We start from the raw sequence: 24,246 nt of genomic DNA, 5'->3' as shown, positions 1-24,246 counted from the left end.
CAGTCATAAGTATTGAGCAAAAAGAAGTCTGGAAATATACATCCAGTATTCTAATTAAAGAAGCAGAAATGTCTGGAAGAGTATTATGAAATGTTGTGAATGTCCAATCATTTGTAGAACTCAATGTCTGTTGGGACAACCACAGGATTTGGTTGACAATGGATATGACTTTGTTCTGAGAGTGCTTTTGTTTAGAATGTAAGTTATTGGTGCTTTAGAGATCTTTGCTTCCGTCACATAGATAGTACTAATGGCTCCTGGAAATGGGGCTGGCAGATAAATACAGTTTTCTAGTATTGAGGAGTGTTAGCTATTGAGAGGAAGGACAATAGGACTGCTAAAACATGCAGTAAAATTAACTGCCAGGTAGGTGTACAAAAGCCACAATCCCCAGAAAATTTGTAAGTTAAAAAGTCTTCCTAAGAGTATCTCTTTTTTTTTTTAATAGAGAACCCACAGTTCAGTTTTATTCAGAGCAAAGAAAAAAGAAACTTTCAATCATACTAGAAGAAACTCAGCCATAGATTTGGAATCTGTACTCAAACTACACATGCAATGAGGACAATATTCTGCTAATACAATTGACTTGCTGCTGCATTTGTCTACTGTTTGTCTAATATTAACAATTATAAACAGAGCAGTGCAACTAGTATTTGGAACAATCCTTACAGTGTTACAGTGTCAGGCACAACATTTCACTTCTCTTCACACCACTGGTTCTCTTTGCGTACCTGGGCTTCCTCCTCTTCAGTAAAGTCATTTTTGATATTGAAGGTCTTGCGAATCTCCTCAGGAGTTTTCCCCTTGATCATATTGGCAACAGTCTTGCATGTAACATCAAGCAAACCTTTGATGTCTAAGTAGTTTGCAGCCAGAATGAGTTCAAAAAGTGTTCCTTGGTYAACTTTCAGGAATTCTTGGTCCCAAAMTAGGAATATCATCTGTTCGCTTTTCTTTGTTCTCATCATCCTCAGGAGGAGGAGGGTCATCCTTGTGGTGGGTGCACCACTGAATGACCTTTTTTAATATTGCCGCATTAACATTTGGTAGAGGAACTGGGTCATCATCTCCTTCATCATCCATTCCCAAATCTTCCAACATGGTCTTGATAGTCACAGATTGTTTGGCAATTTCCACATCAACTTCAAATATCTCTCCATCAGAACTCTGCAATTTAATTGAAGGCATGGTGTTCGGTGTTAAGGAGACGGCTGGCCGAAGGCTGACGAGAGCCGCAAGGCATCAGCGAAGAGAGAGAAAGGCTAAGGACGAAGCCACTACAGCGGGGCGGCGCGGCGTCTGCTTTATAGGAGAGCCCCTAAGAGTATCTCTAACATTTTGACTTGGCTTGGGAAGCGTACAACAAAAGCACGAAAAAAAAAAAAAAAAACAGCCAAATAATAAAGAACAAACCTTTAACTATGTAGGTGTCAGAAACTGGGACAATACATAATACTCTGACAATTTGAAACCCAAAAAGAATGAAGCAGATTGACATCCTGTGAAGAGAGTAGATTGACGGTGCAACTACCTGAACCTGTGCACCAGGGCTTTCCTCATGCTCTAAGCATGTTGAGCCTGCAGCTCTAAGCACCAGTGCCCTATTTGTTTCCAAACCACATTGACTAATGGAAAGAGAGCTCAAAGAGCCAGTAAGATAATGCTCCCCAAAGAGGTTTCTGAAGCATACATTTAGATTATTGGGTGAGGGCTAGGACTGGTCTGAAACTAAGTGCAATTTTTAAAAACTTTATACTATAAGACATATGAAAACATTTCACAATGAGTGCTCCCTAGTCTAAATTTGCACATAATCTTGTATCAGAACAACTGACTGATAATTGGATATCATCCTCATAACTATAATATGAACTCAGTGCACCTTTTTCAGGAGGGAATGTGAGTAAGGCAACAGATGTAAGGTGGTGGATGGGTGGGGAGTGCATTGGATTTGGACTAGAGATAACTTCAAAACCGTTAAAATATTTTTAGCTTTAAGTGGTAAGAAAAGATATTATAGAGTTTTGAGCAGAAGGTTGACACATCCTAATGTAACTCTTAGGAGAACTATCCTGTCTGCACTGTTGATAATGGAGAACGGGGATTTCTAGATACAGGAGAGTAGGCGGCTGCCGTAATAAAATAAAGAAGAGCAAAGAATGGCCTTGATCAGGGTGGAACATGGCAGAGGTAGAAGGCATGTTATATTGGCAGGTTTCGGGTATGCAATATTTTAAAGCAAGGGCTTACTAGGTGAGCTGACGTATTGATGTCTGGTGTAAAGAAGTTAAGGTCAACAAAAGACATTTAGCTTAAACAACTGGAAGCAGTGAGCTTTCACTTCCCAACACTAGAAAAGTAATGGAAGTGTAACACTTTAGGGATAAAATGAGGTACTTTGAATAGGCTGATCTGGAGATGCCTATGATACAGACAGTACTGTTATACAAGCAGTGGGGCTAAGTCTTAAGTTCAGGCAAGAGGCCAGTCCTGGAGATCAAATGTATGGACAATTAACATATGCAGGCATTTAAAGACATGAGATGAAGTAAATCACTGAGAAAACGGGTGCAGAAGTAAAGAGAAGAAAATTAGGCACTAAGCCTTGAATCATTTTTGAGGAGAAATAAGAAAAAGAGATTGGGCAGGAGAAGCTAGTAAAATACATTCTATAAGTAGCTAGTGAGATAACTGGAAAAGCTACACCAGAAAGGACAAGTTCGCGGTCAACTGTGCTAAAGCTGATGATAGGTCAAGTAAGACAAGGATAATTAACCACAATATTTCTCAATGCAGAGGTCATTTGTGGAGGCAACTATCCCAATGGATTTTGCTACAAAGGAGGGCAGAGAAATAGGTAAAAGGAATCACTCAAAAGGAAATCAGAGAGAAGGGTTTCTTGGTTTGTTGTGGTTGCTCTTTTGATCTTCAGTTGGGAGAAATGGCAGCAATGTTTATAATAATTGGAGTCATCCAGGAAAGAGAACAAGGAGAAAAAGGAGGAGGAGAAGGAAGAAGATGTGGAGGAGAACAGAAGACTCCATTACTGCTAGAGAAATTTCCTTGAGGAAACTAGAGGAGGTATTACAGATTCTCTGTAAAAAGGGGTGCATCAGATGGGAAAAAGGATGGCTCAGGAACAGGAAGGAAGACAGGCTATAACAAAGCAATCATACAGGTCTGTGCATAGACAGTAATGAAAGCTTGTGTGCATTTTCTCCTCAGTGTTTCTATATTCTCGATGAATTACTAAAGAAATTGCTGAGGTTGAAGAGGGAATAAAAAGTGTTGGAGGTTTGAGGAGAAAAGAAGAAAGTTTTAGTCATTTACATCAAAATAATGACAGATTGAATAGACCAGTGGATCTGGTAGAGTTCCTAGGTAACATTAAAGATCAACTTGCATATGTTGAACCATCCTTGCATCTCTGCTATAAGACCCATTTGATCATGATGTATTATCTTCTTGATGTGCTGTTGGATTCAGTTTATTGGTGTATTGTTGAGAATTTGTGTCCATCTATATCAGGAATATTGATTTGTAATTATTTTTGTCCTTTTTTGGTTTTGGTATCAAGGTGATACTGGCCACATAGAAAGAGTTAGGGAGAATTCTTTCCTCTATTTTTGGAAGAGTTTCAGGAGGACTGGTAGCAGGTCTTCTTTGTAAGTTTGATGGAATTAAGGTCTGAGTCCATCTGGTCCTGGGATTTTTGTTGTTATTGGGAGACTTTTTAAAATTATTGATTCAATCTAGCTACACATTATTGGTCTATTCAGAATTTCCATTTCTTCTTGGTTCAATCTTGGGAGGTTGTATATTTCTAAGAATTTATACATTTTCTCTAGGTTTTCTAATTTGTGAGCTTACATGTGTTCATAATGGTCTCTGAGAATCATTCGTATTGCATTTAATGCTATAAACTTCCCATTTAGAACTGCTTTTGCTGTATCCCAGAGGTTTTGGTATGCTTTTAACAGAGGCCTAATATGTAGATTTTACAAGGAATACAAATTACTGACCATAAAAGTTAAAAAAAAAAAATTAAATCCCTGTTTAAAAAAAAAAGAGAGAGACATACAATGGCCAAAAAGCATATGAAAAATATAATGTTCAACATCACTAATTATCAAGGGAATGCAAATTAAAACCGCAATCAAATGTCATATTACACCAGTCAGAATAGCTGTTATTAACAAAATAATATTAACTGGTGATGAGAATATGGAGAGAAGGGAACAGTTACAAACTCTTGGTGGGAATGTACATTTTTGTTTGGATCTTTCCAACTTCTATGGAAAACAGTACGGAGATTTTCCAAACAACTAAAAAAAGAACTAACATTTGATTCAGAAATACCATTACTGGGTATCTACCTAGAGGAAATGATTATACCAAAAAGACACCTGCACTCATATGTTTATCACAGGACTATTCACAATAGCAAAGATATGGAGTCTTTTGCAGCTACATGGGTGAGAATGGAGACCATAATCGTAAGTTAATTCAGAAACAGAAAGACAAATGCTGAATGTTCTCCTTTATAAGTGGGAGCTAAATAGTGTGTACAAATGCACATAGAGAGGCTAGGCGCAGTGGCTCACACCTGTAATTCCAGCACTTTGGGAAGCTGAGGTGGTAGGATAGCTTGAACCCAGGAGTCCAACACCAGCCTGGGCAACATAGTGAGACCCTGTCTCTATTTTAAAAATGCAAACAGAGTGTTGAATAAAAGGCATTAGAAACTTGGATGGCTGGAAGGTTGTGGGGTGGGAGTGGATGATGAGAAATTACTTAATGGGTACAAAGTACACAAATTGGGTGATGGCTATACTAAAAGCATAAACTTCACCACTATATAATATATCCATATAAAAAAATTGCACCTGTACCCTTTAAATTAATATAAAAAAGGCCAACTTGAAGTTAGTGGTCATTAATTTAAAATAAAATCAGTCATCATTATAGGTTTTCAATTCTAGACTTTTCTGTTTCGAATTTCTGCAGGACCAAGAACATTCTTCCCTTTGCAAAGGAATGGTAGAATGTGTCATGTACAGCATGAGGTTGGTGATGAGAAAGGGGTGTGGAGGAGTGCAGATAAAGCACTCTATGAGGCACTGAGGTCTACCCCAAGATTACAGAGCTCGAGGGAAGAAAATAGGTACATGAAATCACTATGGAAACACATTTTCAAGCATATTTACAAATGGGTAGTCTCAGCAATATGAACCAGAAAAATAAATGGAGACAGAGACTTATACCAAATGGAAGAAAATAATTGCACCTGTTAAGCCAATGTGAAATGCCTATTGTTCCCAGCAATCTGAGGCTATCAACAGGTACTCTTTTTTTCTGCCAATTTAAATGTCTGGTTTTTCATAATTCCCTTTAGGCTGGAAAATAAATTGTTTTGTCTGCAGTGACTTGTAATTTATTTGTTCTTATCATTTTCTTCAGTGAAATGAAGTAGACAGCAATTTTCAAATTGTGACCAGTCTCCAAGTTCACCTGAAGTCGCATGAGACTTTTAGAATTCACATTATAAACTTTGGTTTTAGCCTACACTTAATGACCACATCATTTTCTATTTGATAGCATTCTTTAATATCAAAGCAAATGCTAAAGGATTGCACACACATAGTAGAATCACTCTGAGTGTTTCAGGTGAATTCAACCCTTGTATATAACAAGATAAAAAACATAAAATTGCATAAATGCACTGAACACAGATAACAGATGATATAAAATAATATGGTATTACTTATCTAATTCATATGTGATAAATCACTATAAATATAAATTTTAGTAAACAATTATTTGAAAAGCAAAATGTGTGAAACTTGCGAAATACACTTTTTAAAGAAAACAAATGCTGTCTTCATAATTTCTATTGCTGAATGAAATTATGCTAGTTTGTAATTTTTATTGCTGTCATTATTACAGCTTTTATTAATGTAAGATTTGCAGTTAACAATATATTCTTATGCATCATTATCTATTATAATTAGAAACACCTGATTGTATATAAGACCAAAGGAGAAATTTGGAGGTCAAAGAGGTTAAATACATGCCCAAACTTAAAAAGAATGTGAAGGCAGGTCTTGAATCTCAGTTTTTCTTATTTGCCTCTACACATTGACTATTCTCTCACTGATTTCTTATATTTCCTCCGAATATATTTTCAAAATTCATATAAAAGTGTTTTTGTGGGTCAAGATAGCCAGGGGAGACCTATGTTAATTCCAGCTAAATAATCACAAGCTTGCTTAGCTCACAGTACACTGAAGTTTATACACCAAACTAAACTATATTATTGGTGCCGTTAATTAGAAATCAAGAGGCAACAGGAAGCCTAAGGTAAAGACCATCCAAGAGCTCAGTAACAACGGGGAACACCTCGATTTGGTTGCAGAGCAGACAATACTGCTCTGGTCCCATGAATGCCTTCTCCACACGGAGACTGCATAAGGGCCTCGTAAATACAGCTCATGCAAATATCGCTGACAAGGGAGGCGACCTCTGCTCACAAGATCCAGGACGGTCTTTGCAGGTTGGAGCTGGCAAAGCCTTGCTGGGCAGAGATCACGGAACACGTCAGGCTCTGCCTAGGTTCTCGGAATATGGAGTGATTTTAATTGCTGTATGTCCTCATGTCCTCAATGCTCAGGAGAAAAAAGCCCCTTGATGCATTGGGTGTGGTCAGTCCAGGTGGCTCCTAATCCTCTACACTTCTGATGCAGCTGCACCCTGATAACAATCCATGATAAACTCAGAGCACTAGTTTAGCATGTCTTAGAGGATTTCAAGTGCTGCTGGGTGGTCAGAGCACTAGTTTAGCATGTCTTAGAAGGATCTCATGTGCTCTCCACCCAGCTATCTTACCTACCCCTTTTCCCTCCCCTTCCATGCCCATAAGATCAATGAGATTGTGCACATAATAAAAGTGTTTGGAGCCCAAAGCTTGGGGGCCAAGGAGTTTTCCATGCTTGTGTTGGTCCCCTGGACACATGCTGTAAATTCTACTCTTGTGTCTCTGTCTTTATTTCCTTTTCTCAATCCCTCCTCATCACCGGGACTAAGGGTACCCATGTACGGGGTTGAGCTGATTTGCAACAGTTTTCACATATAAAATTTACCTTTCTGAGAGAAGTAACCTTTGTTAATCATACTTGTACTCCCAAGGATATTATTATGTTGTTTTCCCAGCTAAAACTTGTATTTTATGTTCTACAACTTAAAGAAATTTTATTTTTTTATTTATGCATTAATTCAACAAGCGTTTATTAAATTCACTCAGTACATTCTGGACTGTGTGAGATGACATTGACAATGCAAGGAAAAAACAAGGGAGCAAGATGGCCAAGTAGAACCCTTCGGTGATTGTCTTCCCTATAGGAACACCAAACTGAACAACTACCCGCAGAAGAAATCACCTTCATAAGAACCAAAAAGCAAATGAGTGATCACAGTACCAGGTTTTAACATCATGTTAAGGAAAGAGATGCTGAAGAGGGTAAGAAAGACAATCTTAAATTTCTGACACCACCCTCCCCCATCCCCTGGTGGCACCATGTGGGGCAAAAGAGAGAATCTGTACACTTGGGGGAAGGAGAGTAGAGTAATTGTGGGATTTGCACTGGAATTCAGTGCTGCTCTGTCACTGCAGAAAGCAATAGAGGGCAGAATTCAGTCAGCACCCATGGAGGGATCATTTAGACCAGCCCTAGCCAGAGGGGAATTGCCTATCCTAGTAGTGGGACTCTGAGTTCCTTCAAGCCCCACCGTCATAGGGTCCCAAATAAACTTAAATGGCAGTCTAGGCCACAAGGACTGCTATTCCTGGGCAAGTTCTCGGGCTGTGCTGGGCTTGGAGCTGGCAGACTTGGGGTGTCCATGACCCAGTGAAACCCCAGCTGAGGTGGCCAAGGGGGCGTGTGCTTCACTACTCCTCCAGCTCCAGCCAGCACAGCTTGCAGCTCTGGGAGAAGAGGAAAGAATAAAGAGGAGTTTATCTTGCAACTTGGATACCAGCTCAGCCACAGCAAAATAAAGCACCAAGCAGAGCCCTGAAGCCCCTCATATCCAGACCTACCTCCTGGAAAATATTTCTAGACCCATCCTGGGCCAGAAGAGAACCCACTGCCCTGAAGTGGAAGACCCAGTTCTGGCAGAATTCACTCCCTGCTGACCAAAGAGCTCTTGGGTCTTGAATAAACATCAGCAGTAGACAGGCAATAGTCACCCCAGGCCTTGGGCAAGACCCAGCACAGTCTCAGCAGGGTGGCCACAGGAGTGCTTGTATCACCCCTTCCCCAACTACAGGCAGCTCAGCAGAGAGAGATTAAAAAGAGAGAGAGAGAGTTTCAATTTTTCTGGGGGAAATCAAGGGAAGAAAATAAGAGACTCTGCCTGGTAATCCAGGGAAATCTCCCATATCTTATACAAAACCACCAAGGTGGTACCTCTATAAGTCTGAAAATCACAACATTACTGGGCTTGAAGTAGCCCTAATGCATATATGGTTCCAGTGACCAAAGATTTAGATCACAACACTCAATTTTCTTTGAATACTTGGAAAGGTTTTCTCAAGCAGAATAGATACAAACAAGCTCAGACAGAGACGATTAGAATAAATACCTCACTCTTCATTGCACATTGACGCATATCCACAAGCATTAAGACCACCCAGGAAAACATGACCTTACAAAATGAGCTAAATAAAATACCAGTTACCAATTCCAGAGTGACAGAGACAGGTGACCTTTCAGATAGAGAATTCAAAATAGCTGTTTTGAGAAAACTCAATGAAATTCAAGGTAACACAGAGAAGGAATACAGAAGATTATCAGACAAATTTAACAAAGAGACCGAAATAATTTAAAAGAATCAAGCAAAAATTCTGGAAATGAAGATTTGGACTGACAAAATGAAGAATGCATCAGAGTCTCTTCACAGCAGAATTGATCAAGCAGAGGAAAGAATTGGTGAGCTTGAATACAGGCTGTGTATTTGAAAATACACAGCCAGAGGAGTGAAAAGAAAAATAATGAAAAATAATAAAGCAGTATCTGGAAGATAGCAAATCTAAGAATTCTGGGCCTTCAAGTAAAGGTAGAGAGAGATTGGGGCACAAAGGTTACTCAAATAGATAATAACAAAGAACTTTCGAAACCTAGAGAAAGATGCCAATATTCAAACACAAGAAGGTTTAGGACACCAAGCAGATGTAACCCAAATCAAACTACCTCACAACATTTAATAATGAAACTTCAAAAGATAAAGGATAAAGAAAGGATCCTAAAAGCAGCAAGAGAAAAGACAAAAATAACATACGAAGGAGCTCCAAAACATCTGGCAGCATAATCCTCAGTGGAAAACTTATGGGTCTGCAGAGAGCAGCATGATGTATCTAAAGTGCTTATATATTCTGGTTATTTACCCTTTATTAGATGTATGGCTTTCAAATATTTTCTCCCATTCTGTGAGTTATCTCTTTTTGTATTGTTTCCTTTGCTGTACAGAAGCTTTGAACTTGATATGATTTCATTTGTCCATTTTTGCTTTGGTTGCCTGTGCTTTCGGGATACTACTCAGTACATCTTTGCCCAGACCAATGTCTTGGAGGGTTTCCCTGAAGAGCAATGTTTTACTCTCAACACACTTTCTGGAGCCACCTGCTGGCAATTCCCGATCTATTTGGAGATCTAAATTCTTAGTCACCCAACCTGAGGTGTCTCTGAATGGCTACCCAGCTTTTAAGCTTGGTCAGCTCAGTCTTTGCAGAGCCTGTGTTACACCTCAGCTTCTCTGCCCAAACTTGCTTCCTGTTCTTCCCTTCCACAGTCATTGATTCTAAAAGTTCCCCCACTCTTCACAATAACTGTCTTAGAATTGGCTTCTTGTGGAATCCAAACTGTGACATCATTGGAAGCTCTTTGTCTGTGCCTATAGTGGTCATTTACCCAAAGGGGTCAGAGAACTAACAAGAGAATATTGTTCCTTATGGTGGCAGAAGAAGCTGTGGGTAGCCACGAAAGGTGTTTAAAATCTTTTATGCCAAAAGCAGGGAGTCCTTTCAAGAATTGCTCTTCAATGTCAACATTCCCTCCAAGGACCATGTATGACACACCAAGTTCTTTCAAAAGTCCATGTTATTACAGGTGGCTCAGAGTAACGTTTTTGGCTAATGGTTATAGTAAAATTTTAGGTAAAAATAGATACAGTTATTGTTGAAATGAATCATAAGGATCAAAGCAGATATTTTTATATAAGAATTGAGGAGTTAGCTTACCTTGGGGCAAAACAGTTAAATATACAGAGTTTTCTGCTCCAAATAAATATGAATTTTTTTATCTTCCCTTTGGATAAGAATGGGGAAGAGCACAGTTAGTACATTGATGGCTGCACATCACATAACTGAGGCTGTGCTCATCTGCTCCAATAAGAGCACCATATCTAGCACAGCAGTTAAAGCTGGGCTTACTTGGTTGAGCTTGCCATAGTCTTCTGGTATCTTCTAAGGTCTGCCCAGGTTTTTTAGGAAGTACACTGGAAAATTAAATGCAGACATGCAGTTCACCATCAACATTATGTGGGTCTTTAAGCAAGGGATTCTTCCCTACCATATTTCCCCAGAATGGAACGTGAGTTTTCCTTTACTGTGTGACTGGCAGTGGGCACAACTTTAGTAGCTACAACTTTACTGACTTCACTCTGGTAACTTACTCCAGAGGCCAAAGATCTGTGGACCATGTGCCAACCATCAGTAGTTCCATTGCTATTATACATTGAGGGACAAGGACAAGTTATACTGTGAGCTGTAACTGGGCAGGACTCCACTCATTACCCAGGCTCTTAGGCACCATTATAAAGGTGACCCATGATGACACTTCAGGTCACTGAGTGTCAGTTAAATTCCACTCTGTGCACAACAGTCATCCAAATGCTGGGTAGCTCCCAGTCCGCAATGTATGGGTGCCCCAGGGCATGGATATGGATTTATCTGGGGAGGCTCTGGGGAAGAACTGCCACGTATGCTTGTTGTAAACATGTAGGCTTACAGGGTCCTCTCTCCTGGGATCAGGTCTCTCCCTCACATGAAAGAGGTTGGTTCTGAAATTCAGCTGAGGTCCAGAAGCTGGACACAGGATTATGAGTTTGTCTTGGAGGAATACCTTTAGCTTCTAGTCATCCACCCTTGATTTCACTTCCTTAAAGAATTTTGGTGGAGTTCTTCTTCACTGTTTTGTCTCTAACAAAACCCTCCTCATAACTCTGTGCCCCTCAGGACTTCCACGCTGTCATTCCGACCTTGCTACTTACTGTAAAAGTACATGTAAGGCCTGGAATCATTAAGTGTTGCCACCTGACCGTTCACGTTCTGAAGTCCTGCTATCCTCTTTGCCATGACAGAGCACAGTTCTGTGACCAACCATCAGCCCAGCCCCACAAAGGAGAGCTGGTGCCCCTCTCATTAACATATTAAGTATCCGCTGATTACTTGAATAATTGGTACATAAGCCAGGCCCCTATTGGAATAAAGCCATCTGGTAGCTTTTCCAACCTTACACAGTGCACACAGTCTAAAGATACGCCCATTTGTAACTTAAGAAACTCTGCCTATTTATAAACACAAGACACCTGTACAGACCAAATTTGAGTACTGACCTGAATGGATTGGTGATGTTGGAATTAGGATACATGGATTAAGATGTGTGTAATATTGAGACAGGTGTCATTTCTCCCTAGGACAAATGCTTTTCCCAAAGTCATGCAGCTGAAGGACATAGTTAGATATCTTAGGCACCTTGCCTATTTGCCTAATAAACTCTTCATTTAACCATATCCCAACTAAAAGTCAAAAGTCAGTGCCACTTTCTACCATGGAAGTCTTTCACAAAGCCAGAATCAGTATGACCAATTCTATCTATGTAGCTAGTTCCTGACTTTTTTCTCCTATTGCAAATGTTGCATATCTTCATTTGACAAAAATGAAAAATGATAGCCAACGTAAAAAACTATAACCATATCCATCGAGAGATAGTGATTTTTAATATCCACACATACATACCTACAAATATGCATTTCATATTTAAAAACAGAATTTTAATAAACTTTTTTGTAACTTTTTTTATTCATATAATTTTGGACGCAGTTTTAATTTTTAACACTAATTCTGTATCTTACAAGGTACTATCTTAGTTTGGGCTGCTATAACAAAAATATCATCAACTTGTCTTAAACAGCACTTCTTTCTCACATACCTGGAGGCTGGAGGTCCAAGATCAAGGTGCTGGCAGATTGAATTTCTGGCAAGGGCTGCTTCCCGGTTCACAGACAACACGTTTTCTCTGTGCCCTCGCATGGTAGAAGGGACAAGGCAGCTCTCTGGGGCCTATTTTTAAGGGCACTAATCCCATTGTCGGGGCTCTACCCTCATCACTCTTCAAAGGCCCCACCTGCTAGCACCATCGCAATGGGAGCTAAGATTTCAGCATATACATTTGGGGGACACATGTAGTCTATGGCATGTATAGATTCATTACTTTGTTTTATAAAAACAGAAAAAGCCTTTCTTTCTTGGCAAAGCTACTTGTTTATTTTTTATGTGAATTTACTTCAGAAGTGAACTTAAAATGCTATAGAATGTGCTATATTTATATGGTTGTTACTCTGTTCTTTCAAGGAACCAGCCCCCTAATTTGGGCCTTGGTATCTTGTCGTGGGACGATCTCTACAGCAATAGTGTGGTTTGCTTCGGGAGGAAATGTTCTGATGTGTGTACATCTGTTCTCATACAGGGTCTGCAGATGCATTTCTGTGGAAATAGAGACTGCTTAAAATACGATAATGCAGTTCCATGAAAATATGACACCAAGACCTTTAAGAGTATCCGCATTGAGGTCACTTAATTCTGGAGTGTATGATTTGGCAAAACCACCAAAGAGACTAACGGCCAATCCACTCTGGTACTCCTTGGCCACCCAGACACAGCCGTTTCTGGCAAAATCACAGGAGTAATGGTATGGCTTGACATCATGCTCATTCACCTTCCTTTGTGTCACTGATTCCTCCAAGCTTCACATGAAGTCGGTGTAAGTCACCCTAACCTTCTCTGCTTGCTGCTCTAAAGAGTAAGAGTTATGTTCTCTTGAGAAGAACAAACTCACAGATGCAAACATTCAGGTCAGGGGATCAATAACACAAAACCTTTGCAATATCTATGCCTCATTTGTTTACCATAGATGAATAAATCAAAACACTGATAAAGTAATAAATCTTTAAATAGTGTGTAAGTTACACATACTAAATGTTACCTCAAATAGATAGATAATGCAGAACCCGTAGAAACAAACTGAAAGCTATTTGCAGCTCAGAAATGGCTTCTCGTTCGGTGAAGAAGGCTGTGATAACATGATGAGGGCAAGATGGATGAGTCGAGGTTTTAAGTGGTGTTGGTGAGTGGGTATGTCATCATGGTGTTTCAAATCTAGTTCACCCAAACATTTTATGTAGTTTAGAAGAGCACTGCAATAGTTAATGAAATGTTTGATATTCGAGCTAATGGATTACTTGACTAAACTAGGCAAGTAAGGGAGTCCATTTGGGGCTTAGAGACAGATGCTACAGAACCCACCTTCTGCCATCCAGATGAAGAGCGTCAGTGGGCCAAAGGCTCAAGGCTGCTTCTGGACAGCTGTACACATTCTGGAAAGGGAATTCCACTTCGCCACTTTCACCCCAACAGAAAATTTCTTTCTCAGTAAGCCATCGTCAAAAAAATTATAGAGTAGACTTCAGAATTAAGGTTGCCAGAAATATGTTTTATTTCTACTCTATTATAAACACCCTTTCCAAAACTATGTCAGGTGTATTCTTTCATCTATGTAAATGCCATCACTAGAGTTTGATAGAAGCATGTCTTCATTTGTCTTTAAAAATTCAGGGACTGTTGGTGTAGAGCGGGTTGTGTGTAGATTTGCCATCCCACAGCCTGTGGTTCAACTGTGTGGGCATATTTCAGGTCTTGCAAGAGCTAACAGTGCACATAAGCCCTTGAAAGAAATAGTGCTCATTAAAATTTAACTAAGATAGTTTTGCCAAGTGAATAATACTGCCATATTAACATAGGAAAGAATTCTATTTTAAGTAGTGCACAAGCCTTGATTATGCAAGGGGAAAACATTGACTAACCCACAGGACACGAGGCATGAAAGAAAGGAAGAGTAACACTCATGCACTCCTGCAGCTGGGCAGGGAGTAAGGGATGTAAGTTAGAGAGCTTCGTTGGAGATGACTGTTACCTGATGGAAGAGCAGTTTTTAGTGCTATCCTCAATGATCAACTTTCTCTTCCTCTATCAAGATTTAGCATTAAAAAAAATCGTATCTATAATAGACAGAACACTAAGGTCCTAAAAGAGAGTAATCTTCATGTAATTAGTAAATTAAATGGTAGGATTGAGTCAACCAAGAACTTCTGAAGAACGATTTTTAAGAAAAATGATACTCCTTCTTAAAAACAAACCAAACAATGATGGAGACAACGTAAATATTGAGAAAATTTATAAGTAGAAGATGAGAAAAATAATTTTATTTAATGAATTGATATCCCAGAGCAGAATGCTATGCGGTTAAAAAAAAAAAAAAAAAAAAAAGAAAGAGTGTTACTGTGGAAAAGCATCCACCCATCTCTACTTTTTGAGGGTGACTTTTAATAAGATAAATAGGAAAAGCTATAAGAACGCTAATTTCCAGCAGTGCAAAAGATCTAAAAACAGGAAGAGATATAAAAGAATGAACTAAGAGTGGATACATGTCATTCTATATTTGTCCAAACTGGTAGAATGTACAACACCCAGTGAACCCGGATGCAAACTGTGGACGCCAGTGATGAGAATGTGTCACTGCAGTTTCATCAATTGTAACAAACGTACCGTTCTGCTGGGATGTTGATAGTGGGGAAGGCTGTGGTGTGGGAGAGCACAAGTACACCATAAATCTCCAAACCCTCCACTCAAATTTGCTATGAGCCTAAAACTACTCTAAACAATAAAACATTTTAAATAAAAAACTGGGCACACCAAGGAAAAAGAATACTTTTTAAGTCTGTCACAGTTATCCAAGAAACAAGTTAGGTGGAAACAGATACTCAATTAGAATTCCATTTCACTCCTATGGCAGCGCAGACCCAAGAAAAGACCCTTGAGGCAGGGAAAAGTGAGAGTTCAATCTTCTCCTACCTGGAGTTTCTGTTTTACTAAAATGTATGTGAAGAGAACTGGTTCAGGTTCTGGAGAACCAGGAGCAGGCCAGGACATCCTTTAATCTTGCTTGGGAAAACATCTAGATTTTATGTCTTATATGTATATTTGAATAAAACATTCCAGGGGAGCACAAAACTGTAGAAGACCAGCTCGTCAAGAGTGAGAAAGCAACATGAAGATGGGGCCTCGGCTCCGATAGCAGGCCAGCTGACCTCCATCCCCAGCCTCCTCCAAATGATCATGGAGACCAGAGAGGAAACGTCCAAACTGCATATGCTTGTGGTTTTGATACATTTCCCTGGGTCAAGGGATTGCAGCAGTTCCAAAACTGACACAGTTCTGAGCTAGAATGTGTTCTAAATATAAGGCCAGGCAAATTTTAATCATGTGGCTGTTGAATTGAAATGCCCCAAGCATAATTTGAGATGGTGAAAATCATTTTCCTCGTTGAGCCCTCTAAATGAGAGGGTTGTGAGTCCTTAAGACCATCCCTGCCTCTGAAAAGAGCTGTGCTCCATCAGACCAACCAAACCGAGAGTCAGTCACAGGTGGTTAGGAAGGACCTTGCCAGGAGGAATGTGATGGAAGCTCAGAATGAAGGCAACAGATTCCAGGAGGGAGAACTGCCCGTGGGCCAGGTGACCATGGGGGTGTCTCTGCCTTGCACTGTGAGCAGCCACATGTCAGCGTTACCTGGCTGGGGTCAGACTGGCCTCATGTGGGTCCTCAGAGCAGACCTCTACCTCTGTCTGCACAGGAATCACCTGAAGACCTTGTTAAAATGCAGATTCGTTTTTGGACAACATACCACATGCTTATCCTATGAACTAGAGAAGCAGAGACAAAAGCTTAAGTTAAAATGAGGGCATTTTTATTCATTCAAAATATATTTCTTTTGCTTTTGGTAACAATATTTGCTTCTCTTTTGTTACATTATCATCCCATTATGTGGCTCTCAGGGCAAATTTTAATCAGAAAACCCTGTTTTCCTCAGCCAAGTAGTGAGCAAGTGACTTAAAGGCAGAGCCAAAATTTGAAAAGATAAACAGATAGATAAGTGATAGGTGATAGATGACAGAGATAGATGATTGATAGACGAGAGATGACATATGGATGATGGATGATTGATAGAAGAAGATAGCTAGATGATAGCTAATAGGTAAATGTATAGACAGAGATAGATATATATAGATAGATAGATGATATGCAGATAGATGATAGAAACAGAGAATATATGCATGGTATGTAATTAATAGATAGAAGACAGATGATAGATAATAGATGATAGGTAATTGATATATAATTGATATAGATATTTAAAAATAACAAATTCAGATACAACATTAGTACACCACAAATGATAGTGTTCCTACCTAACCACAATGAACACTTCAAAAATAAAATAGATTACATTGGTTTATGTGCCAGTTATGGCAAACCTTTAAAAAATAGATGATTCTTATCTACATGTATATAAATTGTTTCAGAATATAGAAGAGAACAAAAAACTACCCTAAACTCATTTACTATGCTAACAAACCTTTATATCAAAACTGGGCAAGGAAAAAAAATCAGATATCAGTATAAGTAAAGTATAAGTCAAAATATAGACATATATAAACTCACTTTTGAACATAAAAGTAAAACAGAAGATAAAATACATTAAAATAATGTACAACAATATTTTTAAAGAAAAGAATGATAAATCACGATAAAGTGCTGGCCAGAGTCTAGGGAACTGAGGACTCTCATTGGCTTTCTATTAAAATATGCCACAGGTCCTCCTTTTTCATACGATTTTACAATTCTAAATGTAAAACTGGCTATGCAATGTTTTAAGTATATAGGCAAAATATATAAGTTTGGCTTATAATTGAGAAGAATTGGAAAAAACTGAAACTTTCATTAATAAGGAATTAGGAAAGAAAATTGAAGCACATCATACACACTAGGGTTTAATAAAATTGTGGATATAATTATTTTACTGACAAGGGTAGAGATCTAAAGTTTGTTGTAGAGGGAAAGTCAGAGTGATAGAAAATGATTTACCATATAATCCATTTATAAAAGATTAGTGGGAATGTGCAGAGGGAGATAACTCAAGTTCTAGTCATCAAAATGCTCTTCAAAAGATTATTTTATTTTATAGTTATCATTTTTTTGAGACAGGGTCTCACTGTGTTGTCCAGGCTGAAGTGCAATGGCACGATCTTGGCTCACTGCAGCCTAGACCACCCAGCCTCAAGCAATCCTCCCACTTCAGCCTGCCATGTATCTGGGACTACAGGCAAGTACCATCACGCTCAGCTAATTTTTTTCTTGTATTTTTTGTAACGATAGCATCTCACTGTTGCCTGGGCTGGTCTCGAACTTCTGGACTCAAGCTATCTGCCTACCTCAGCCTCCCAAAGTGCTGGAATTATAGGAGTGAATTACCACACCTGCCCTCAGATATTTTTTTCTAGATAATGTGATTTGGGATATTTTTTATTTATTTATTTTAATCCATTTTAACACTTTTTGAAGAACATGTATAATTTTTCAAAAACAAAGAACAATTTATCAATAAATATTATGTCATTATAAACATATATTCTCAGTAGAAATACCAGAAAACAAAGCAAACTGAAGAAAAAAATTAAAAATCATATGAATTTAGCCATCCTGAGTCACCATTAACGTTTGTTTTTATCCATCTACATATTTATTTACATGTTTTTAAGTGAAGAGAAGAAAATAAGCCTGTTACATAATGACTTCAATGTTTTATATTATAGTTGATCATAAGTGATTTTTAATGTTAGAGAATATTCTCACAAAATGAACATTTTAATGGCCACACATTGTAAAATACACATAATTCATTTAACCAACTACCTATTACTAAACAATTAGGAGGAGAGCTGTGTTTTAAAATAGCCATTAGGAGTTAATGACCTAGGTTTGTGTTCTTTCCAAAACAGTATTAGCTCATAAAAATGCACAGCTTTTGTGAGTTCCGTATTCCATAAAATGTCTAACATGAGAGTATTCCAATTAAAAAAGATGCTTCCAGCCAGCCAGAATCAATCCCTAGAGATAGAGTGAAAATTTTATGTCATTAAGGCTTGGGAAAATGTAACACTTTTTCCTACTCCTCACATTTCAAAGCACATTTAGATCAACCTAAGACTTAGGTCTCTTCCGTTACTGTATTGATAAAGCTTGACGATTTTGCTGTTGTGTGCACTGTGCTGAATCTTCAGAGCTTAGGCGACGGGGCTGCGTTTCTTTTATGTCACTTAATAGCTTGGACGGGTTATTTAACCTTTTCCTGAGCCTCAGTCTCTCATCTCTAATATGGGGCTCATGTCATTTAGGGTGTGCAGTTCTTAATTAGGTCCAAGGTTCACAGTTGACTCTCACAGCCCAGGGTTCGTTGCCATCATCACGGCTGCCACTAGTGCTGTTTCTTAAACAGTGTGCCCAGGAATCTGCCGGGATATTTACTGCTACATTTTCAAATCAGCATTTAAATTTTGCACTTCAAAAGTGAAATGCACCTTACTGTTCATTTCCTAAAAGATCACTGGCGAGAGTTGTTAGGATATTTCTGATATGCTGTACTTTATGGAATATTATTGTTTGAACACGCACACCACTTGTGGAAGGCTAAGCTCTCATGCAGCTCTGAGATACCCAACCCCAAAGACAGATGCTTTACCCCCAATACATCCAATGCACATTGGTGGAGAAGGATTCGGATGAGGACAATGAAACTCACATTTTCAGAGGGGAGGATGGGACACCTGGCAGTCACTTGTTCCTGGAGCTACCACAACCACACCCTTTATGGCCCCTGGTTCTGCTCCTTGGAAGGGCTGTGAGCATTTCGAGATGTCTTATGAATATAGGTCCCAGGATTCCAGCTTTCATGGCTGTTAAAGGCCAGACTGGTTTTATTTGGTAGATTTTTCTTAGAATGTGGAGAGATTCCAGTTTACTGGCTTTTAGTTAATGGCATAATGAGTACAAAAACCCTACGTCCTCCTCTGTGCAAACTGTTACTTCTTAGGTTAAATGACTCAATTCTTAGTACCAAATTCCCTATTGCTGATTAAGCTAGATAGACTTTAACTTCTCTTTCACCTGTGAAAGCGCTCAGGGGTCTGGAACCCAGGACTTCTGCACAGCTCCACTCAGCAGGCACCAGCTTCTTTTCATTTCTGCTCTACCCTACTGGGATTGCAGTTCCTCTCATGGCTGAAGGCACTTCACAGAAAGAGCACAATGGTGCAGAACTACCTCTTACTACAGGGTTTCAGGTAATGAAAACAGGCATATGAGACAGGCAGCTGCAAGGCCACCCCATTCATGTCACTAATTTTCATAATTTAAATGATTGCCTTAGTTATTTTTCCATTACAGCTCCTTTCCGTTCAACTTGCAAAAATGCATGGCTAACACAAAGCTAGAAATTTCCAGGGAAGTCCAAGAAGGAAAAGGAAACTAACAGAACTTACATTTTTCCACAAGACAAGATCTATTTAGATAGCTGTTATTTAGCTTTCAGCTCTCACAAGCTACTATATCAAATATTAAATAACCACTGTACTTTGCAATAATATTTTAATTTGATAGCATTAGAAAGTTCTATTTTTCCTTCTAAAAGAACACATCTTAAATTCTTGGCAAAGTCATATATGAACTTGGAATTTCATAAATAGAAATCTATTTTATACAAACCCTGTAGAAAAAGATTCTATAAAATGTACATGTAGCATATCTTAGAAGTGTCATAAATGAATTGCCTGTATTTACTTCAGATTCAAGGAGAGACCAAGAGTGTATCAAAATAAAAACAAGAATCACAGACCTATATACAGAATATTAGTCCATTCTTGTGCTGCTATAAAGAAATAATTTATGAAGCAGAGAAGTTTAATTGGCTCATAGTTCCACAGGCTGTACAGGAAGCATGGCGGAGGAGGCCTCGGGAAACTGGGATCATGACAGAAGGTGAGCAGGAAGCAGGCACGTCTTATATAGCAAGAGGAGGAGGAATAGGGAGAAGGGAGAGGTGCCATACACTTTTACACAACCGGATCTTGTAAGAACACACTCACTGTCATGAGAACAGCAAGGGGGAACTCTGTCCCCATGATCCAATCATCTCCTACGAGTCCCCGCCTCCAACACCAGAGATTAGAATTCAACATGAGATTTGGGTGGGCACACAAATCCTAACCATGTCAGTTATAAACCTGAGTATTCTAGTCACAAATCTTAATATGCATATCTTTTATTCATTTTATAAGTTAATAGTTATATGTCATTGCTTTTTTATATGTATATAATTAACTTCTTTATTCCAGCAATATTTCATTTTTTTGTAATAGTCTCAAAATTATACCATATGTTAAATTTCTTTTAGTTAATGCAGCAAATTACTCATGTCTTAGACATTCACATATACTAACAATGTTGTGTTTTAATTATAGAGGGAGACTATTTCTTTAATATGTTTGTCATATGCGGTATTTAAACAGCAAATAAGAAAAAGACATAAATTGCTATTTTTATGTTAGAATGTTTATTCTTTCCTTATCTAAACAATGCAAATATGTTCATTATAGTTAGAAAGCATAGATAATGCAAATATGTTCATTATAGTTAGAAAGCATAGATATTGCAAATATGTTCATTATAGTTAGAAAGCATAGATATTGCAAATATGTTCATTATAGTTAGAAAGCATAATTAGTAAAAATAAGCTAGCCCATTACAACAAAAAATCGGAACCACCATTAACATTTCAATGTCTTTTTGCCCAGTTTTCAGTTGTAAACATATCACATATATCACACGCCTATTTAGTATATTTTATCAACTAGCACTTTGTTGTAAATGTAACTTTAATAGCCTTAATATTTTAAAAATAGATGTATTGCAGTTCATATAGTATTTCCAACATTTGGATAATTTAGTGGTGTTTAGGGTTTCATAATCATAAATAATATTGCATTGTTGAACATTTATGGTTTTGCCCAATACTTATAGTCAGAAAGTATGATAGGTGACCACTTTCACTGGCAACATATAATGATCCTTACCCTTACTGAGCTTGCCACCAGTAGGGAGACAGCCATTAAAACAAATAAATTGAATACAATATGCAAAGTGGATTGGGACCACAGTAATAAGAGACTTTAATGCTTACTGCCTGATCAGCTTTGTTTCTTAATTTGGGATAATTTTCTTTGGATAAGTTTCCTTCTGGAAGTGCAATAAGTGAACCAATAGGTAAGGGTATTTTTATTTTTTTATTATATATATATATTTAAATTTTACTTTAGGTTCTGGGATACATGTACAGAGCATGCAGGTTTGTTACATAGTACCATGGGAGTTTGCTGCACCTATAAACCCATCATCTAGATTTTAAGCCCTGAATACATTAAGTATTTGTCCTGATGCTCTTCCTCCAGTGTTTGATTTTCCATTTCTGTGTTAGTTTGCTGGGAATGATGGTTTCCAGTTTCATCCATGTCCCTGCAAAGGACATGAACTCATTCTTTTTTATGGCTGCATAGTATTTCATGGTGTATATGTGCCACACTTTCTTTGTCCAGTGAATCATTGATGGACATTTGGGTTGGTTCTAACTCTTTGCTATTGTGAACAGTGCTGCAATAAACATATGTGTGCATGTGTCTTTATAGTAGAGTGATTTATAATCCTTTGGGTATATACCCAGTAATGGGATTGCTGGGTCAAATGATATTTCGGATTCTAAATCCTTGAAGAATCGCCACACTGTCTTCCACAATGGGTGAACTAATTTACACTCCCACCAACAGTGTAAAAGCATTCCTTTTGTTTCTTAATTTGGGATAATTTGCTTTGGATAAGCCTCCTTCTGCCAGTGCAGTAAGTAAATCAATAGGTAAGGGCATTTTTAAAGCTTTTGTAAAACTGGCCAGCATTTCCAGATCAATGTTAAGTAACAGTGGTTACTTATGCAACCTGATTCTGAGTTTTTTCTCCCCAGTCACATCAAGGTTAGGCACAATTAAATATAAGTGTCACTTTGAAATAGATAACGTTTTATCATAATAAAGAATACTTTCATTTACCAACATGATAAACAATGAGTTTTGAACTCCATGGAAATCCTTCTCAATACCTATGAGCATTCAGCTTTTCTTAATTGACTTATTGATGTATTATATGCATTACATTGATGGAAATATATTTCTTAATAGTCATTTTTTCACATTCTTCATGTTTATATAACTGGGTCTTATTGTATTTATGAGTGTACTCTTCAATTATATTTGGTAGTGTTTTAGAAGTACTGATTCATATTCATAAATAAAATGTCTATTATTTTCTTCTTAAATGATTTTTTCGTGTTTTTTTCTGTCATATGTGTTCTTTCTAGAATAAAAAAGTTATTTCCAATTATTTTTCTTCCACTCACTTATTAGATGTGTAACCAATGTTATTTAATCTCATCTGTAAGATGTTTGCATCTGTCGTACCCCTACTTAGTAAGGCTGTTTTAAGGACTAAATTTAAAGCATAAAACAGTGCCTAGAATATTTAGAAAAGACATTTTAATGCTCCAAACATTGTTATTTTGGAGCATCTAAAATTTCAGTTAAGCTGCCCTTGCCGTGTGCGATGTGCCTGCTTTCCCTTCGCCTTCCACCATGATCCTGTTTCCTGAGACTTCCACAACCATGCTTCCTGTACAGCCTGTGGAACCATGAGCCAAATTAAATCCCTTTTCTTTACAGATTACCCGGCTTCAGGGATTTATTTACTTATGTTTCATTTATGTTTGAAATAATTTAGCATTAAAAGTGGTCATAGTTTTTTTTCGTTTGTTTTTTTTATTTATTTTTTTTTTTTGTCAGATGAGTCTCCCTCTGTAACCCAGGCTGGAATGCAGTGGTGCGATCTCAACTTACTGCAACCTTACCTCCTGGGTCAAGTGTTTCTCCTGTCTCAGCCTCCCGAGTAGCTGTGATTACAGATGTGTACCGCCAAGCCTGGCTAATGTTTATATTTTTAGTAGACTCAGGGTTTCACCATGTTGGCCACACTAGTCTTGAACTCCTTACCTTAAGTGATCTACCTGCTTTGGCCTCCCAAAGTGCTGGGATTTATAGGTGTGAGTCATCACACCCACCGTAGGTTTTTTGTTTGTTTGTTTGTTTTTGTTGTTGTTTTAATTTCAGGGCAGGTTTAGAGCATATGAAGATCGATCATATATCTCTGATAACATCACAGTTTCTTCTTTGGGTTCTCACTGACTTCCTGGCCTCTAATACAATGCTGATTGTGTTTTTTTTTTTTTTTTCAATTTGTCTTGTTTAGAAATTCTGTTTTACTCTATATATTTATTTTATAGTGTTTGTCGTAATGCTTTTTAGCTCTGTTTTTTAAACTGTGGGGTTTTTTTTCGGTGTTTATTGCCCTATGAGTCTTGACAAATTAATATAGTAATATAATCATCATTATTAAGATATAGATTTGTTCCAATACCCCAGAAAGTTACTCAATGTTCTTCTATAGAGAAGTGCTTTACTTACTCCCAGACCCAGGCAACTACTAAAATGCTCTGTCTCTAGGTTTTTTCTTTCTCAAGATATAATATGAATTCAATCATATAATATGTAGCCTTCTGTGTTATTCTCATAAAAACATCTTTTACTGAATACATTGCATGTGAGAGTTATCCATGTAGTTGTTTTTTTTATTACTGAATAGTATTTTGTTTCATGATTGCACCATAGTTTGTATGTATTTCCTAGTGGAAAGGCATTTGTTTCCAAAATGTGATATTCATAAATAAAGCGTATAGGTCTATCTGTGACCACAGGTTTAATTTCAGGTGATCAGATACCCAGGAAGTGAACTGATGAGGCATATGAGCAATAATATTTAATTTCTTGTTAGAATGTAATAATAAAAATCAAATTTATTCTGGT

The 24,246-nt window shown here is 37.9% G+C and overlaps 1 protein-coding gene across 1 annotated transcript; it reads right to left on the bottom strand.

Annotated features, from left to right (window-relative positions):
- Nucleotides 1–444: 444 nt before the first annotated feature.
- On the bottom strand, nt 445–1,308 carry LOC108313560 (S-phase kinase-associated protein 1-like). The gene is given in 2 exon segments (XM_017541996.1): nt 445–929; nt 931–1,308. Coding segments are annotated over 2 exon segments (492 nt in total). The 5' UTR covers nt 1,189–1,308; the 3' UTR covers nt 445–695.
- Between the last annotated feature and the right edge of the window lie 22,938 nt (nt 1,309–24,246).

Source organism: Cebus imitator, unplaced genomic scaffold, assembly GCF_001604975.1.
Source record: "Cebus imitator isolate Cc_AM_T3 unplaced genomic scaffold, Cebus_imitator-1.0 Scaffold139, whole genome shotgun sequence".
Taxonomy (NCBI): Eukaryota; Metazoa; Chordata; class Mammalia; order Primates; family Cebidae; genus Cebus; species Cebus imitator.
This window is presented reverse-complemented; position numbering and strand designations above follow the sequence as displayed.